Genomic DNA, 18,303 nt, shown 5'->3' with positions numbered 1-18,303 from the left:
GCCCCTGCATTTTATCATAGGAGGATTGTTATATTATATTGTATCCTGATACTACTGACCCACAAAAGATGATGCATATTAGAACTCATTCTTTGATTGTTTCTTAAGATTTTCAGCTGGTGCTTAAATGCATTTTTTGAAAGAAAGAGAATCTTCAGAGAGCAAAATGAAGACTCTTCTTAATAACATAGGAGAAGTAGTTTCAATTACCTGAAGTCTATGTTTTCTCATGCCACTTTAGGTCTACGGCTGGGACCACTGGCCTCTTTTTTTGTTTGTTTTTGACTATGCTACCTCACAGGCACCTGAGGACTAAGACCTACCTTCTTCACCTTTGTAGACTCTGCAAGAACAAAATAAATATTTGCTGTATGATGCAGAGAAACACTGCAGAGATATTACTATTCGAGACCATGACTACGTTCCTATTGCGTTTTTGCCTGGGCATGTTCAAAACGTTGATTTTTAAGTCACTTTAGCAAACTACCAGAAAAGAAAAACAAAGAAAGAAAAAAATAAAATAAACTCAAAAAGCAAAACAAGAACAGTGCCCAGTTTTTTTTTACTTTTACATATGAAACATAATTTTAAAGCATTATCTCAAGAAAATGGTTTTTCATTGTCTTATGTTATTCATAAACTTCAGTCTTGTCTATGTGCTAGGGAAAATTTAGTACAAAAACAAAACTAAAATGGTGCCCTAAACCAGTATGCATCGTTTCAATAAGGCATTGTTACTAGAGTGCCAAACAGCTATTTAAAAATGAACAAAACATCATCAAAAATTTACTTTCTCTTAGATGACACATAGTGAAAAATGATTTTCTAGCAGAAAGAAGCAGCCCTCAAGAAAGAATTGATACTCCAAGGAATAAGCTGCAAAGTTTGACAGCAAAGAATCCCTCTCTGGAGGGGCTGAACTTGAGATCCGTGTTTGCTGCAGGTCTCCTGGAATGGAGTCGTGGGTTTTTCCTCCTGACCCTCTCAGACAGCTCCTTACCCTTTTCCTTAGTAACGGAAATGTCAAGTTTAGAGAGAAAATGAGTGCAGACCCTTCCTCCTGCTTATCCCTCCCATGGTCAGTCACTCATCCCTGGTCCCTTCCTCCTGTCACCCCCTCCCCCCGGATCCTCTGCCCCTCCCTTTCCCTCCTCTTCCCCTTTTACCCCTCCTTCCTGGTCTCCTCCCCCTGCCCCTTTTCCTGGGTTCCCGCCTCCGCCTCTGCCTCCGGGGTCTCCACCACTCCCTCCCCGCTCTTCTCTCCGCTCTTTCTTTCCCACTGCCTCTCCTTCCCACCAGTCCTGATCCCCTGCCGGCTCCCCTCTCCGCCTCCTGCCTTGTGACACTTCCAGGCCTAGGCACTGCAGCGGCTGGTCCGTCCCGGCCCGCGGCTGCCGCAGTCATGGCTGCTGATGGGGCAGAGGAACGCTCACCGCTGCTGTCAGACTCCCATTCTGGAAACGTCATCCTCACAGCCCCATCGTACCTGCAAGAAAGCAGCCCCCGAGGTAAGGCCAGCACCGACCCTCCTACCCGGTGGGAAAAGCCTAGAAAAACAAAGACAAACAGCTGTGGATGTCGCGAAGAGGAGCTGCCCCCTGGGTTGGGAGATGGATGCTGACTGCAAGCCTGACCTTTTTCTGCACTAGGCTTTCTGGTGTATGGGTGTGTGTGTCTTTGAAAATGTGTGTACTGTGTGTGCCACCCCTTCTGAGCCAGGGGTACAGAATGCAGCGTTAATTTCTGAGGTGGGCTTTTCTGTTTCAGAGCAGACCCAAGTACAGCTGGAAGGTGGTGCTCATCTTTCACAATCATTCCAAACCCTTTCAGGTTGCTGAGAAACACTGGGAGCACTGCTCACCTTGGCATCTGTCCTTGAAAAGGCTTAGCTTGAAAGATTTGCATCTCCTAGGTTTACCCACTAGTGCTCTGTTCAATCAGGAAATTGCCTTACCAAAAGGAATGGAATTAATCAATATTCCCAGTATGTCTGAAATTCCTGCTCTTCCTTGTTACCCCTGCTAGCTTGTGAATGAGGAGGGAGAAAAGGGATTTGGGATTGGGGGGCGGGGCGGGGAGGGGATTTGGGATATTTTTGATACATATCTAGGGGAGATTGAAATGAACTTCTAAAAATTAACCCAAGTTAATACTGTGTATATTTCTATGCGTTTTTCTTCTCAAGATAAATTCCAAAATGATTTGATAGCCATAGGGTCTGGAGAAGGAAGAGGGATCTATTTATTAAACTATTAAATTTATTCAAAGATCTTTGTTCGAAGCCTTTTAGTTGATCCCTGTAGGAGAAAGAAGGTAGGGTCAGGAATATAGAAAATGGAAGGCAATACAAAAAAAAACAAAAAACAAAAAACAGAAAAACACTTAAGAGTAGTGAAAAGATTGGTCAAACAAAGCTTTTGCAAATGTAGCTTAAGTGCATTTCTTTTTTTCTTTAACTGAATGTGAGAGAAGTTTAAAAATCCTAGGAGGCAAATGTTAATTTTTACTATATGGGCAGATCATGTTTCTTGTACATACTTTTTTCAAGTTCAATTGAGGAATTGGAGCAAGCTGTAGAACAGGTTGAACTTGTCTAGTATTTAATATTTCTCACTTAAGAGAGTCTGAGACTTCCAGTGTAGATGGAGGCATAGATAGACACGCTTTGCCTCCTTGCACAACCATAGGAAGGATCACAACTAAAGTCAAAACAAAAACACCCAGAACTACCAGAAAATTGAACTGCATGGAAGTTTGACAACCAAGGATTTTTAAAAGCCATATTCATCCAGATGGGTAGGAGGAGCAGAGATGGAGAGCTGGGATGTGTTGTGGCAACAAGGTGGTGGCAGCTGGAAGAATGGGTGGCTCCACATTCAAGTGTGGTGGATCGAGTGATCCCAGCTCCCAGCCAGAGTGCAGAACCCAGGATTCCAGTGCTGGGAAAATAAAGCCTCATAATTTCTGCCTGTAAAAACCATTGGGGGTGGCGGGAGCAACTGCCTGTCTCTTATGAGAGTCTGTTTAAAGGGCCCACCTTGTCATAGAATGTACACAAACCCACCCACTCTGGGAACCACCGCCAGAGCAACAGCTAGAGGGGCACCAGTGACATATGGGAAGTGAGTGAAGTGACTGGAAATGGTGTGAGTGCCAAGCAAGCTTCTAGCAGCCAAGTAGTGGCATTATTCCTTCTCTGACCCCTCTCCCACATACAGAGACACAAAGTGGTGAAGTAGATTGTCCTGCCCTGGAAATTACCTAAGGCTCTGACCTATACAATGTCACAGGTGCACCAATTCAAGGAGTCAAAGCAGCTCTACCTAACACACAGAAAAAAACACAGGGAGGCTACCAAATTGAGGAGACAAAGAAATGTGGTTCAAATGAAAGAGCAGAATGAAACCCAAGAAAAAAAATTAATGAAACAGAGATATCCAGTCTATCAGATGCAAAGTTTAAAACACTGGTGATAAAGCTGCTCAGAGAACTCACTGAGTATGGCAAAAGCAAAAGGGAAGAAATGAAGGTTACATAAAGTAAAATAAAAATCCACAGGGAACCAACAGTGAGGAGAAGGAAACCGGGGTTCAAATCAACGATTTGGAACATAAGAAAGAAATAAACATTCAACCTGAACAGAATGAAGAAACAAGAATTCAAAAAAGTGAAGAGAGTATGAGAAGACTTGAGGACATCTCCGAAAGTGCCAACATTCTAATCATAGGAATGCCAGAAGGAGAAGAGCAGCAAGAAATTGAACACTTATTTGAAGAAATGAAAGAAAACTTCCCTAATTTGGCAAAAGAAATAAACATACAAGTCCAGGAAGCACAGAGAGTCCCAAACAAGATGGACCCAAAGAGGACCACACCAAGACACATCATACTTAAAATGCAAAAGGTGAAAGATAAAGAGAGAATCTTAAAAGCAGCAAGAGGAAAGAAGAGAGTTTCTTACAAAGGGGTTCCTTATAAGACTGTCACCTGATTTCTCAAAAGAAACTTTGTGGGCAAGAAGGGACTGCAAGAAGAATTCAAAGTGATTAAAAGCAAGGACCTACAACCAAGATTACTGTATCAGCAAAGCTATCATTTAGAATGGAAGGGCAGATAAAGTGCTTCCCAGACAAGGTAAAGCTAAAGGAGTTCATCATCACCAAGCCCTTATTATATAAAATGTTAAAGGGATTTATTTAAGAAAAAGAAGACGATCAAAACTATGAACAATAAAATGACAACAAACTCACAACTATCAAAACTGAATCACAAAAATGGAAGCAAACTAAGCCAACAACTAGAACAGGAACAGAATCATAGACCTGGAGATCATTTGGAGGGTTATCAGTGGGGAAGAGGAAGAGGAAGAATGGGGGAAAAGGTACAGGGATTAAGAAGCATAATTGGTAGGTACAAAATAGACAGGGGGATGTTAGGAATAGTATAGGAAAGGGAGAAGCCAAAGAACTTATATGCATGACCCATGGACATGAACTAAGGTGGGGATTTCTGGAGGGAAGAGGGGTACTGGGTAGAAGGGGGCAATGGGGAAAAATTGGGACAACTGTGATAGCATAATCAATAAAATATACTTTAATTTTTTTTTCATTTAACACATTATAACTTGAAAAGCAACAATTGAGATCTTAATCCACACTTAAAAAAGAGCAGAGAAAGGGGACATATGTTTAGTTGTGAATAATTCAGCATTATCAATGAGTTGAGAAATAAGGTACAAAATGGAACAGAGACTCACCCTAGAAAGCATACAACTTATGATTTTTGATCAGCATTAAACTTGTGCCAGAGGATTCCAGGTGTAGAATTTTCTCTCATGGGCAAATTTGATACTAATATTTTATTGTTATCTAAATTATATGGTCCAGAATGGCTTAAATACTTATCAATTAATGTTCAAACTTTATCAAGTCACCATTTAAGACAAAATATTCGACAATATATTAAAAGGCAGAGTTCGCAATTAAGCAACTTTCCTGTAATAGATTTTCAAGCATCTATTTTTTGGTCATATAGTGGCTAAATTACTCCACAAAATGGTCATGCTCATAGATCTTCCTGTAGAGTTCATCATTTGTCATACATTTGTTAAACCTCATAAGATTCCTCAAATTAAACAATAAAGTACAAGTTTCAGTTCAGACATTGGGAAAAAATTGGCTTTATACAGTGATTCATGAATCGGGCAGCATCTCACCTAGCAGATAAAAAGGAGCTCTGAGGAGCTTACCAAATGAAAGACTATTATAGGCAGAAGACAGTGGAACAAGGAAGTCACACTGCAAAATATGTATTGGTTGTGACAAGGTCACTTTTCTAGAGGATGACAGATTACCTTACTAGTATGGATCAAGTAGCAACTTATTGGCTGGTTTAAGATTCCATTTCTGGGGGAGGCTGGAAGTGTGACTGTGTCTCCTTTTGGTGACTTGTGGCTTAGCATAAGTGACTCCATTTTGAGCCTACTGTTTTGTTTTTAACTATTGGTTTAGCCGAAAAGGTCTTTCTGCCTTATGGTAGAATAACTTTTCTTCTTCTAAAGCTGTAGCATTTTTTTTTTTTTTTAGAGAGAGAGACGAAGAGAGAGAGAAAAAAATATTGATTCATTGTTTCAATTATTTATGCATTTATTAGTTGATTCTTGTTTATGCCCTGATCAGGGATTGAACCTACAACCTTGGCATATTGGGACAACATTTCAATCAACTGAGCTGCCTGGCCATGTCCTAACTTTTCTTCTTAACTGGTAAATGATAATTAGATAATTAGAAACTAACTTCAAATGGCATTATACCTAGGAAATAAGAAACTTAAATGAGACATAACATCATTTTATGACAGATTTTTATGTGGTGGAAGGAGGGCGAAGGAGTGCTAACTTCATTCAAGGAGGCTCCATGACCTAATTTCTACAAGAAGATCCACCTCCTCATACCATCACATTGGGGGTTAGGACTTAAACATATTAATTTTGAGGGAATACAAGCATTCAATCCATTGCACAGAGCGTCCTTGAATATACAGGGGTGGGCAAAAATAGATTTACAGTTGTGAGTGACATTCTTTTGAGTTAATAAAATTATTGTAATAATCATAACCTGCATGTCTTTTCCCAAACAACTGGAAACCTACTTTTACCCATGCCCTGTATTTGGGCACATTTACTTCTGAACCTCCTTTCATCCTTGCAGAGTTTAAGGTTAGGTGTGGATTGGCAGGAAGGGATGACACACACCACACACAATGCACTGTAAGATTAGATTAAATTATCACTTTGTTTGCCAAGGATTTTGAAACCTTCTGGAAGCCAGGTTGTCACAATGAGCATAAACAGATGCAATGTATTAGAGAGCAGCTACTGAAACCTCACTGAAGGCCCCAGCAGGGCTGTACACCTGCTGATACTCAGTAAAGAGGGTCTTGCTGAAGCTTGATTTTGTGCTACACTAAAGCTAAGAATCCATTTAAGGGAATTTTTAAAAATTTATTTTTGAATCAAAATCTGCTTTGCTGAGGCCACTTTCTTATGAAGGGAAAATGGAGCCCAATTTGGTGAAGTGTATCTGCTCCAGCTTTCCAGTATTGTGGGAGCCAATTTCCTTTCCCATTGTTCAGCAGGCATCAGGCTTCATGACCATTTTATCCTATTTATAATGCCCACATGTTCTCCTGGCTCTAGCTAGCATCTTTAAAACATGAATCATGAAATGCTGCACTCCATCAGTCATCCTTTCAAATATTTGAGCATGTAGTATATAGTCCCAGATGTTGAAGAGCTTGTATTTCAGTGAGAGAGACATATGGGAGTATTATAATTTCAGAGAGTGGAGAGAACACAGTGGGGCATGAGGACAGAGGATTACTGGTGGCATAGGATTGTTTCACATCATGTGTTCAGGAAATATATCTTAGAGATGACAATTTCTTAGAGATCTGAAAAATGAGTCAGAATCAGCTGTTGGAAGACTTTGGGGAGGAGTGTACCAGGCAGTTGGAGGAGCGAGTATAAAACATGCTGATTTAAAACAAGGAGAACCATGAGTTAGAGCATGTGATGTAGGGCAGGTTTAGTATAAGAAGTTAGAAGCCTAGATTAGGGACAATCAGGAGAGCTTTGTAGGCCACTGTCAGGAATGGGATTATATTTCAAGGGTAATGGGAAGCCATAGATGGTTTAGAGCTAAGGAGAGACATAAAATGTTTTATTATTTTTTATTTTTTAAAGTATATTTTATTGATTATGTTGTTACAGTAGTCCCAATTTCTTTTCCCTTTGCTCCTCTCTTCCCAGTACCCCCCTTTCCTCCAGCAATCCCACCCCCTTAGTTCGTGTCCATGAGTTGTGCATATAAGTTCTTTGGCTTCACCCTTTCCTATATTATTCTCAACATGCCCCTATTTTGTACCAACCAATATGCTTCTTGATCCCTGAACCATTTCCCCCCCTCTCCCCTCCCAGCTGATAATTCACCAAATGATCCCTACACCTATGATTCTGTTCCTGTTGTTTGTTTGCTTAGTTTGTTTTTGTATTTATTTTTTAGATTCAGTTGTTGATAGTTGTGAGTTTGTTGTCATTTTAATGTCCATAGTGTTGATCTTCTTTTTCTTAAATAAGTCCCTTTAACATTTCATATAATAAGGGCTTGGTGATGATGAACTCCTTTAGCTTTACCTTGTCTGGGAAGCACTTTATCTGCCCTTTCACTCTAAATGATAGCTTTGCTGGATAGAGTAGTTTTGGTTTTAGGTCATTGCTTTTCATCACATTGAATACTTCTTGCCAGTCTCTTCTTGCCTGCAAAGTTTCTTTTGAGAAATCAGCTGACGGTCTTACAGGCACCTCTTTGTAGGTAACTGCTTTTCTCTTGCTGCTTTTAAGATTCTCTCTTTATCTTTCACCTTTTGCATTTTAAGTATGATGTGTCTTGGTGTGGTCCTCTTTGGGTCCAACGTGTTTGGGACTCTCTGTGCTTCCTGGACTTGTGTGTTCATTTCCTTCACCAAATTTGGGAAGTTTTTCTTCATTATTTTTTCACATAAGTTTTTGATTTCTTGCTCTTCCTCTTCTCTTTCTGGCACCCCTATAATTCGGATGTTGGCATGTTTAAAGTTGTCCCAGAGGTTCCTAAACCTCCCCTCATTTTTTTCAATTCTTGTTTCCTCATTTTGTACTGGTTGGCTGTCTTTTTCTTCATTTTGTTCCAAATCACTGACTTGAACCCCAGTTTTCTTCTCTTCACCATTGGTTTTGTGTGGATTTTCCTTCGTTTCATTTGGCATAGACTTCACTGCTTCCCTTATGCGTTTGCCATACTTAAACATATCTGTCAAGTCTGTGAGCATCTTTATCACTAGTGTTTTGAACTCTGCATCTGTTAGGTTGGCTATCTCCTCATTTTTTAGGTTGGCTATCTCCTTATTGCTTAGTTCTCCCACTGGAACCTTGATCCATTCCCTCTTTTGGGTCTTACTTCCCTTTCTCCTCATCTTGACAGGCTCCTGTGTTTGTTTGCCTGTGTCTTAGGTAGAGCTGTTGTACCTGTTAGGTTTAAGGGGTGGAGCCTTAGGTATTTGTCAGTACAGCACGACCTGTTTCACCACGTTACAGTGCTGTGTGTCAGGAAGGGGTCTGAGAGGGAACAATGCCTCTTGCCCAGCACTCGCCCCTTTTCCAGGCACTTCTCCCACTTCTTTATAGTCATGGCACTTCTCCAGCTGTTGTCCAGAGTGGGTGGGTCTGCAGATGTTCTAGGACTCTGGGGTCCCTTTAAACAAATGGACTGTGCTGAGAGACCAGTAGTTTCTGCCTCCACCCCAACCCCCACTGGTCTACATAGTCAGAAGCAATGAGGCTTTATTGTCCCCAGTATTGGAACTATGAGCTCTACAGTCTGGTCTGGTTTGGGGAGTGCTCCTCAGGTGTCCCTCTTGACTTTTTAAAATATTTGACCGTGCTTTCTACCCACCTGCTGCTGCCACCACCACACAACATCCTTTCTGCCCCTCCTACCTGTCTGGATGAGTATTTCTTCCTTATATCTTTGTTTGTTGGACTTCCATGCAGCTCTGTTTTCTGGAACTTCTGGTTGTCTCTAGTTTTTGAGGTAGTTGTATTCCTTAGTTGTGGCAGGAGATATAGCATGTCTGTCTAGGCCTCCATCTTGGCCAGAAGTCACTGAAATGTTTTATTTTTTAAGATCATTCTGGTTGGTATGTGGGCAGTGGAAGATTGGGGGAAATTGAGGAGAGATTAGTAATATATGAGATGAATCAGAAGACTGTCCGAGTGGAATATGTCTGAACCAGGGAAGTGTGGTGAAAGTTGTGGGATTCAGGGAATATTGTGAGTGGAAACAAAGGAATCACAAATCTCCAAAATGACCTAAGCAACTAGGTAAAAAATGTTTTGTTTTGTTTTTCTAAGATGGACAAACAAGAGGAGGAGTTTATGTGCAGGAAAGGGGAGGATACTGGAAATCAATATTCTGTTTTAGGTAAGCTGAATTGAAATACCTGTAGATATCGATTAGATAGTTGGATGTACAGCTCTGATTCTGAGGGGTCATCAGGGCTGAAGAGTATATTTCATTCCCCAATTATTTATTATATGTATGATAACACTTTGCTGTGGTGAGAGATGATACTCTCAGTTTTTCATCTTATTTCCAAGGACTCTACAGACTTTTTCCAGGAATGTCAAACTGTTGAGATAGAGTATTTTGTTAAAAACTTGTAAGCTTTGCCAGAAGATGTAGCAGGACATCTGTTAGAAGAGAAGCAGCTATTGGGGAGGTGATCCAACTGGAAACCCTAATCCTTCCACTCTGGGGGAAAGCAGACAACCCTGGATACAGCTTTGTGCTCAACTGTTTTGTGTTTCATTTTTATAAAGAAGAAGAGGTACAGTATAACCTGGCAATGACATCCCTTTAACAGCTCCTAAAAGAGAATACATTCTTCTTGCTGTTTTCTGTTCTTTTGGGATTACTTTTAAACTTTTATTTTTGGGAGGGGGGAGTGAGGGTGCTTCAGAGTTTGTGTTGCTTTGGCACTTTTCTATATTTATGTTCTTACCTTGGTTGCTGTTGTAAAGTGAATTTCTTTTCCTCTGTAAGATTAAAAGGTATATATGTGAAAAAAAACTGAAAAACATAGCTCCTTTTTCTGGCTTTCAGGTAATTTTCCCAAGCATTCTATAACTAAATTCCTAATATGACCTCAGGGGCAATCTGACTCCAAGTGTTGTTTGGCCTGGGAACCTCACACTTTCTGCCTGTTATCAGCTGTTGACCTTAGAATCATTACTTTACATCTTTGGGACTCAGTTTCCCACCTGATAAGAAGTGGTATGTCATGTTTCCTTTTGCAATCATAGTATGTGGCACAGTGTTCTTGGTAAGGAATCTAGTTACACCTAGGAAAATATATCTACAACTTTAAAAAATAAATACAGTCCTCAGTGTCACCCAGACAGAATCCCTGGTTGATTTTCACAGCCAGGTGTTGTGGGAGCTCCTCTTCCCTGCACTGATGGTCCAGGATGGGGAGCCCAGTGTGCAGGTAGTACTCCTCACTCCACAGGGCGACCTCCTCAGCCAAGATATTCATTCCCATTCTTCTTAATGTGGCTGTAACCCTCCTACCAGTTTTGATGTGGCTTTTTTTTGTTGCTCTTCTTTATGTTAGTTATAGAAGTCTGTTCAGCTAGTCTTCAGGTTGTTCTAAAGGGTAAGTGTTCTACAATTTAGTTGTAATTTTGATGTGGTTGTGGGAGGAGGAAGACACAGCATTTATCTATTCTGCCATCTTGACAGAAGTACTCTATGTGCATGTTCTTGTGAGAGCACTTGCCACATGAAATTGTGCCTCGCTACATATTAAGAACATAAGCCTTTTGAGCCCCAAACCATAACTCATTTTTTCATGGTGGCCTTGACATGTCTAGCACAGCATCTGGTATAGGATTGATACTTGTGACAAACTGTATGCTTACTAATTCCTGCAAATGCACCACAAAGTGCCTGACTGGCTTCTGCTTGTCACCTGATTATAGCTAAAGACCTATGGACTTTCTATGGCATCGGAGCTCATAGAGAGGCCTTATAACACAACCCCTGCATTATAGACCTGGGACTGCCCTTGAGAAGCAGTCAAACTTAGAAAACAGGCAAGCTGAACGAAGATGTGACAGATATCACCACTCTTACATTTTTCATATATTTTGTAGTGGCATTGCTTTTAGTACTATTTCCAGGGGCCTATACGTGACACTACCTACCTTAATCAATGGAACAGAGATTTAAGGTGCATATTTTGCTGGTTGCCAAGAATGTCCCAATTAATATATTCAGGAACTGGGAAAATAACTTCAGAGTGGGTCCTCTGATCTACTGGGGCCACTGTGAGTTTGTCCTGAGGTAAGCTATCACCTATGACCTGGTAGCCATGAGCCCTCTCTTTGACTGGCAGACCACAGTCGAATTTTGAGTCAGAAATTAGCACCATTTAAGAGCCAGTTTCTATTAATTCTTGATATATGTAGTAATTTTCCCCAGTCACTCTAGTAATGGATCCAGGTCTCTTAAGGAAGGCATGGATATTTACAGTAATTAATTATGCCAGTGATGCTTTATCATTCTTTTTTTTTAATGTTTTTTATTGATTATATTGTTACAACAGTTCCAATTTTCTCCCACTTGCTCCCCTCCACCCAGCACCCCCCTCCCCCAGCAATCCCCCCCAAGTCCATACCCCTGGTTCGTAAAAATTAACTATTCCCCCCCCCTCAAATATTAGGACCCTTTGTAATCTCATAAAGGACAATGGGCGAAGGTCTCAAGCTCTTCTAGCTGCTTCAAGCTGGACATGGTCGTCGTCCTACCTACCCTTGGGTCCAGAAAACCCTAATAAGAGTGGGGGTGTGGAAGGGAGGGTGGCCTTCCCACATGGGGAAGGATCGTGCAGACTCCAGGTCAGTTGGCTGTCTCCGGTGAATGGCGTGCTTGGTTTAACAGGCTGGTGTCCTTGTTGTGTTCTGGGGGCAACAGATTTGGCGAAAAGGGTTAAAAGACATCATTCAATCCATAACTACTAGATGACAAAAGGCAGGGATTAATTTTTCAATGTTCCATATTAGGAAAAAAAAAAGGGGGGGGGCTTCTTTGTAAGGGGCACAAACCAACCTTTCAATAAAGGTGTTCTGGGTCTGTGAACTTGCTTTGTTACATATTGGTTGAAAACTTGTGACTCTCCACTGTGGCTACTCAAGTCAGGCTGCTGGTTACAAGATGTAGCATTTTCTATTATATATAACCAAGTAACATTTTTGTAGGTTACCAATCCATTTCAATTGTAGACATATTTCCGTTAGCTACTGTCAGAGGCCCATATGAGTCAACGTTTTTCTAATATTGACTATTTCTCATTATATAAAAGCACTCACCTTGTCTTTTGCTTTTTAAGCATTGCTGTTTAGCCTCTGTTGCTCTAATCTTCTGCAATCTTCAGAGAGTCGTCCTGCACTGCAGTTCCCGGCCCACATAGGACATGTGTTCCCTGAATGATGGGCATATCCATGCCTTAACAAAAGGTGTCTCCTCCAGGTCCTCATGGGATTTGTGGGGCATGGGTATGCAGATTTCATATGATGGATTCACTCCAGCCTTTCTAACTCCCCAGGTCTTTGATTGCTTCTGCATCATGCTAGGGATGTTCTAACACCTCAGCTCAATAAATGTAAGATCAAGTCTCATCAACCACCAAGTAAACTGATTGAGCAACTTCCAGCTCCAAAACAAACATCAGATCATGAACATCTATCTGGAAGGTGCACCCATATCATTAGATTTGGCTCAGCACAGAGTTAGATTCCACCCTCTTTAAAAGTATTCATATTCTCTAGGTATCTGACAATATACTTCATCAAAACTTTGCAATCTCTTGTTGTGTCAGCTGCTTCATTCTGAGTCACACCTATACTTGACCTCCTAAGGCAATTTGAAATCAGACCCTAGTTACATGTCTTAAGGAAACAAGGGGCTGAAGGATGGGTCCTAGGGAGAAGAGCTGTGCTCTGTAAGACAACTGCCTCAGGTGAGATTATGACAGTTTTCCCTTAAGTGAGGGTTCATTTCTTCAAACACAAAAGAAGATTACCTGCTTTCTACTCAATATCTGCTCTAATTAATGCAACCAGGTGGCCCCATTCTGAATCCAGAGTTCAACTCTTCTGCAATTTGTCCCCTAACTTTCATAAGAGACTCAGCAAGACTATGAATTTACCTGATATAATTTTACAATCTACACTCTTAGGTTTTGTATTTTATTTCTAACAATATAAGCCCTGTGAAGATTAGAAATAAGTGATACTTTTAGGGCTGTGATAAAGTTCTCTGATCCTCTGACTAGGATGTGAGCTGAGAGTTTCTCATTTTCTCTCCGTAAAGGCTCCAGTGTGTTCATGGGAATCCACCTCTTATCACAACCCATATGGTGATTACTATTGCAATAGTGGTCAAGTGAAGGAGCCACAAACCTCACAATCATCTACAGAGAATGATCTGATTCATGAGGATGCCACTGCATGTTGCCATTTGTCACCACACTTGTATCCCACTGGAAAGGGAGCGCAGCACTGCAGTCCAGCCCAAGATATGACCAAACCATTCCTCTAGCCTGTTTCTGTGGGTTGTTTCCCAGGATGACTCTTGGTGTGAGTTTTTATTTTTTTATTTTTTAAATTTTATTTATTTATATTTAGAGAGAGGGGAAGAGAGGGAGAAAGAGCGGGAGAGAAACATCAATAGGCTGCCTTTTGGTAGAGGGCCAAGATAGAGGCCTAGACAGACACGCTGCATACATCTCCCTCCACAACTAAGAAGAAATAAAACTACCACAAAACTAGAAACAACCAGAAGATCTAGAAAATCAAACTGCATGGAAGTCCAAAAAACAAATAGGTAGGAGGGACAGAGCTGGGGTGGAGAGGACACAGTGTGGTGGTGGCAGCAATGGCGGCAGCAACAGGCCAGCAGTAAGCACATTTACATGTTTTAAAAAGTCAGGAGGGACACCTGGGTAGAGTTCCCAGCTCCTCACCAGAATGTGCACCTCAGGTTCCCAGCACCGGGGAAAATCAAGCCTCATTGCTTCTGACTGTGCAAACCAGTGGGGGTTGAGGTGGAGGTAGAAACTGCCGGTCTCTTAGCAGAGTCCGCTTGTTTAAATGGCCCCCACAGTCCTAGAATGTCCTCAGACCCATCCACTCTGGGAACCACAGCCAGAGCAACAGCTAGAGAAGCACCAGTCCCATACGGAAGTGGGAGAAGTGTCTGGAAAAGGGGCGAGTGCTGGGCAAGCAGCATTGTTCCCTCTCAGACCCCTCCCCCACATAGAGTGCCACAACATGGTGAAACAAATTACCCTGTACTGATGAATACCTAAGGCTCCGCCCCTTACAACATAACAGGAGTGACAGTTCTACCTAAGACACAGAGGCAAACAGACACAGGACCCTGTCAGAATGAGGAGACAGAAAAGTATGACCCCAAAGAGGGAATGGATCAAGGTCCCAGTGGGAGAACTAAGTGACAAGGAGATAGCCAATGTAACAGATGAGGAGATAGCCAATCTAAGAGATGCAGAATTCCAAACATTGATGATAAAGGTGCTCACAGGGTTGACAGATATGCTTGAGTACGGCAAATGCATAAGAGAAGAAGTGAAGGCTATGCTAAGTGAAATGAAGGAAAATCCACACAAAACCAATGGTGAAGGGAAGAAAACCACAGTTCAAATCAATGATTTGGAAGATAAGGAAGAAGAAAGAGTGTATTTACACAATGGAATACGTACTACTCAGCTGTGAAAAAGAAGGAAATCTTACCTTTTGCAACAGCATAGATGGACCTGGAGAGTATTATGCTAAATGAAATACATCAGTCGGAGAAAGGCAAATATATTTCATTTACATGTGGAATCTAATGAACAAAATAAACAAAATAGAAATAGACTCATAGATACAGAGAACAGACTGACAGCTGTCAGAGGGGAGGGGGCATTGGGGAGCTGGATGAAGAATGTGAAGGGATTAAACAAACAAACAAACAAACAAACCTCATAGACACAACAGTATGGTGATTACCAAAGGGATAAAGGGTGAGGGGGTGGTAGAAGAGGGTAAAGGAAGGATAAATGGGGATGGAAGGAGACTTGACTCGGGGTGGTTAACATACATTATATAATACACTTCTATATTATAGAATTGTACACCTAAAACCTATATACTTGTATTAACCAATGTTACCCCTATAAATTCAATACAAATTTAAAAAGAGTGTATTAATTAAATAAGTTAATTAACTGGAAAATATCCCATTGAAGAGACTGACAAAGACATAACTGAGATGATAAAGGTTGGAGCAGTCCAACAAACGAAGGTCAGCCTTTTAAATGCTGGAGATATTTTTGGTAAAAAAAAAAGAAGTATGGAGCCTTGGCTGGTGTGGCTCAGTGAACTGAATGCTGGCCTGTGAACCAAAGGGTCGCCAGTTCAATTCCCAGTCAGGGTACATGCCTAGGTTGTGGGCCAGGTTCTCAATTGGGGGCCTGTGAGAGGCAACCACATATTGATGCTTCTCTCTTTCTCCTTTCCTTCCCCTCTCTCTAAAAATAAACAAATAAAATCTTGAAAAAAAATAAAAAAGGATGTACAGATTAATACACCAGGATGAATTTACAGAATGGAGGATCTGTTTGCCATAAAGAGCTTAATTAGGTTGATGTTTGTGATGGGAAAATGTAAATTGATCACTTGTGGGTTTACAGAATAATAAAGATTCTTTTGAGTGTTTCAGAAAGAACATTACATGTATCTTGCGATCTAAATTCTTCCATCTTGTCTCTTTTATGAATCTCAGTTTTTCATACCCTCTTCTAGTTTTTATTTTCCCTGACTCTTCCTTCTCCTGCTCCTAATCCCTTTTAACTCAAACATGATTCTTGTCTAAGTGGTCCTACAAAACCCACACTAGTCCTGACATTCTCTTTCCTGTAGTAAAATTACTGTATTCATTAAGAGAGGCAGCTGTTATTGTGCAGGGGCCTCTGGGACAGGAGTCAGCTCTTGACTTTGCTGAAGGGCTTGAAAAACTCTATTCAAAAGTTAGAATCTCTGGGCTTCAGTTTTCTCCTCTATATGTAAGGGAACCACCCTGGCTGGTTTGGCTCAGTGGATTGAGCGTCGGCCTGTGAGCTAAGTGTCGCTGGTTCGATCTTCCAGTCAGGGCACATCAGAGAAGGAAAACTCTGACTCCAAAAAACCTCCGCTGCCTTGCGGCATACCTCTTCAGGGGAAAGGCTAAGGGAGTAAACCCCGACAGAAAATCCGGAGCCGGAGTCCCTAAGGCGGTTTGACGTTGTAGTCAACACCGGCAACTCCTGCGGCGCACCTGAAGCCAAGCTGTATTGACTCCGTCTTTCCCTTGGACCCTTCAGCTGCGAAGAGAGGGGGGGTCTGCTGCATGGGCAACAGCAGACCCTCCATATCACCCTGCCCAGGCTCTGTAGCTTCAGCTTCACTGGAGAGGACACTCCAGCGTCATCGCAAGATGTCGATTCAACACGGGAGGAGACAGATACCGTGTCACTCCCGAGTCGGACTGCACAACCATTCTCGGCGGTGCAGATAGACTCTTAAGAAGCTACACCATCGTCTCTCGAGACGGACGGCTGCCGACGACTAACTGTGAAATAAATTTCTGGAATTGCAAGTCCCTTATAAGAGGATATTGACTTATAAGTGAAGGTTTCCTTGGATAAAAGTACAAGAAATATGTTTAAGCACCTTAGGGCTGAAGTAACTAACAGAAAATTAAAATGATAGGCCTGAGAGCATTGTTTATGGGAACAATTAGGCGGCAACATCTGTCATTCTATTGATCTCCTGAATGGATTCCATTCCTCTGGTGGGTCCACATATTCCCTGACTGCCTTCCCTCTCTCTGCATGGTTTGGGGAGAGTATTCTTCTACGTAGAAAAGACCACTTTTTTCACCCAAGCTGAGTCACCTACTAGGACCCAGCTCTTCCATAAGGAGAGTGGCAGTAATATACTTAATGTTATTTTCTTAAGAGACATACACGTGTCTGATAGATTTTAGAGATTCACTCATTCATTTATTCCTTCATTCACTCTTCCATAAAATAAATATTTATGAACATCTGTTATAGACCAGACACTATGGCAGTGCTCGTAAATCAGTTCTGAGCAAGCCTCACAGAATTTATAATATCCCCATTTTGGTTTATAATCCTCACTTAATATTCTTTTCCCCTCCCTCTGCTTCCCAAGCTTCCAAAAGAATAGATTTGGGCATATTTTTGTCATTGATGGCTTTTTTTGACAGGTTAGAAATTACATAGTGCAAATTTTAGCGGAAAAACTCACAGGGTTTTAATGGCTCTGATGCACCTCAAATGCTTCTTAAGGTTATCTATTGAAATTTTCTCTTTGAGCAAAGCTTTTGTCTGGGTTTTACTGTCCTTCTGTGCGGTTGTGATGTGTGGCCTCCTTCCCTCAGCTCCAATGCACTTGTTTTCTTTGTGGTATGGTCTTGTCTTTAAATTTCTATCATACTATGTAAGATAGAGACCTAGAATTATGGGAAAACTACTTCAAGTTACTTTAAAACAAGGGAAAGGCAAGAGAGGAAACTCACTTTTATTAATGATGCTATTGTTAATAATTATTAAAAATGATATTTATTATATACCGGGCAGTGTGCCTTGATTGTCTCATGAAGTATGTGATTTTTAGCCAGGACTATACTTACTTTATTGAGATCTGATAACTTCTCTGCCACTCATAAGGGCTCACATCTGTGCTGACTCCTTGTTCCTTTGGCTGGCTTTTGTCTTCTTGATTATTACAAGTCACTCTGAATGAACCTCAAATTCTTTCAAAGATTTAAAGCTACTTTTTAAAATTTAAGGCATTTCTAGCTGCTTTTTATAACCCTCACCCAAAGATATGTTTATTGATTTGAGAGAGAGAGAGAGAGAGAGAGAGAGAGTGAGAGAGAAACATTGAAGTGAGAGAGAAACATCAGTTGGTTGCCTTCCTTATGAGCCCAACCAAGGATTGAACCTACAACCTAGGTATGTACTGTGAACAAGAATTCAACCCACAACCTTTTGTTGTATGGGACAATGCTCCAACCAATTGAGCCACCAGGGCTCTATAGTTCCTTTTGAAGTTCAGTGTTCAGGAGTCCTCTGGTATAAA

At 41.2% G+C, this 18,303-nt stretch overlaps 1 protein-coding gene across 1 annotated transcript in view; it reads left to right on the top strand.

Annotated features, from left to right (window-relative positions):
* Nucleotides 1–1,201: 1,201 nt before the first annotated feature.
* The window catches only part of PIP4P2 (phosphatidylinositol-4,5-bisphosphate 4-phosphatase 2), a 56,886-nt gene continuing 39,784 nt past the window's right edge, over nt 1,202–18,303 (top strand). The window contains exon 1 of the mRNA XM_090282921.1: nt 1,202–1,508. Coding sequence (XP_090139047.1) covers nt 1,403–1,508 — 106 coding nt within the window. The 5' untranslated portion in view covers nt 1,202–1,402. The remainder of the gene's footprint in view (nt 1,509–18,303) is intronic.

This window comes from Furipterus horrens, unplaced genomic scaffold (genome assembly GCF_987537825.1).
Source record: "Furipterus horrens unplaced genomic scaffold, mFurHor1.1.pri manual_scaffold_7, whole genome shotgun sequence".
Lineage (NCBI taxonomy): Eukaryota > Metazoa > Chordata > Mammalia > Chiroptera > Furipteridae > Furipterus > Furipterus horrens.
Note: the sequence above shows the minus strand (reverse complement) of the source record. Positions and strands in the feature narration are given on the sequence as shown.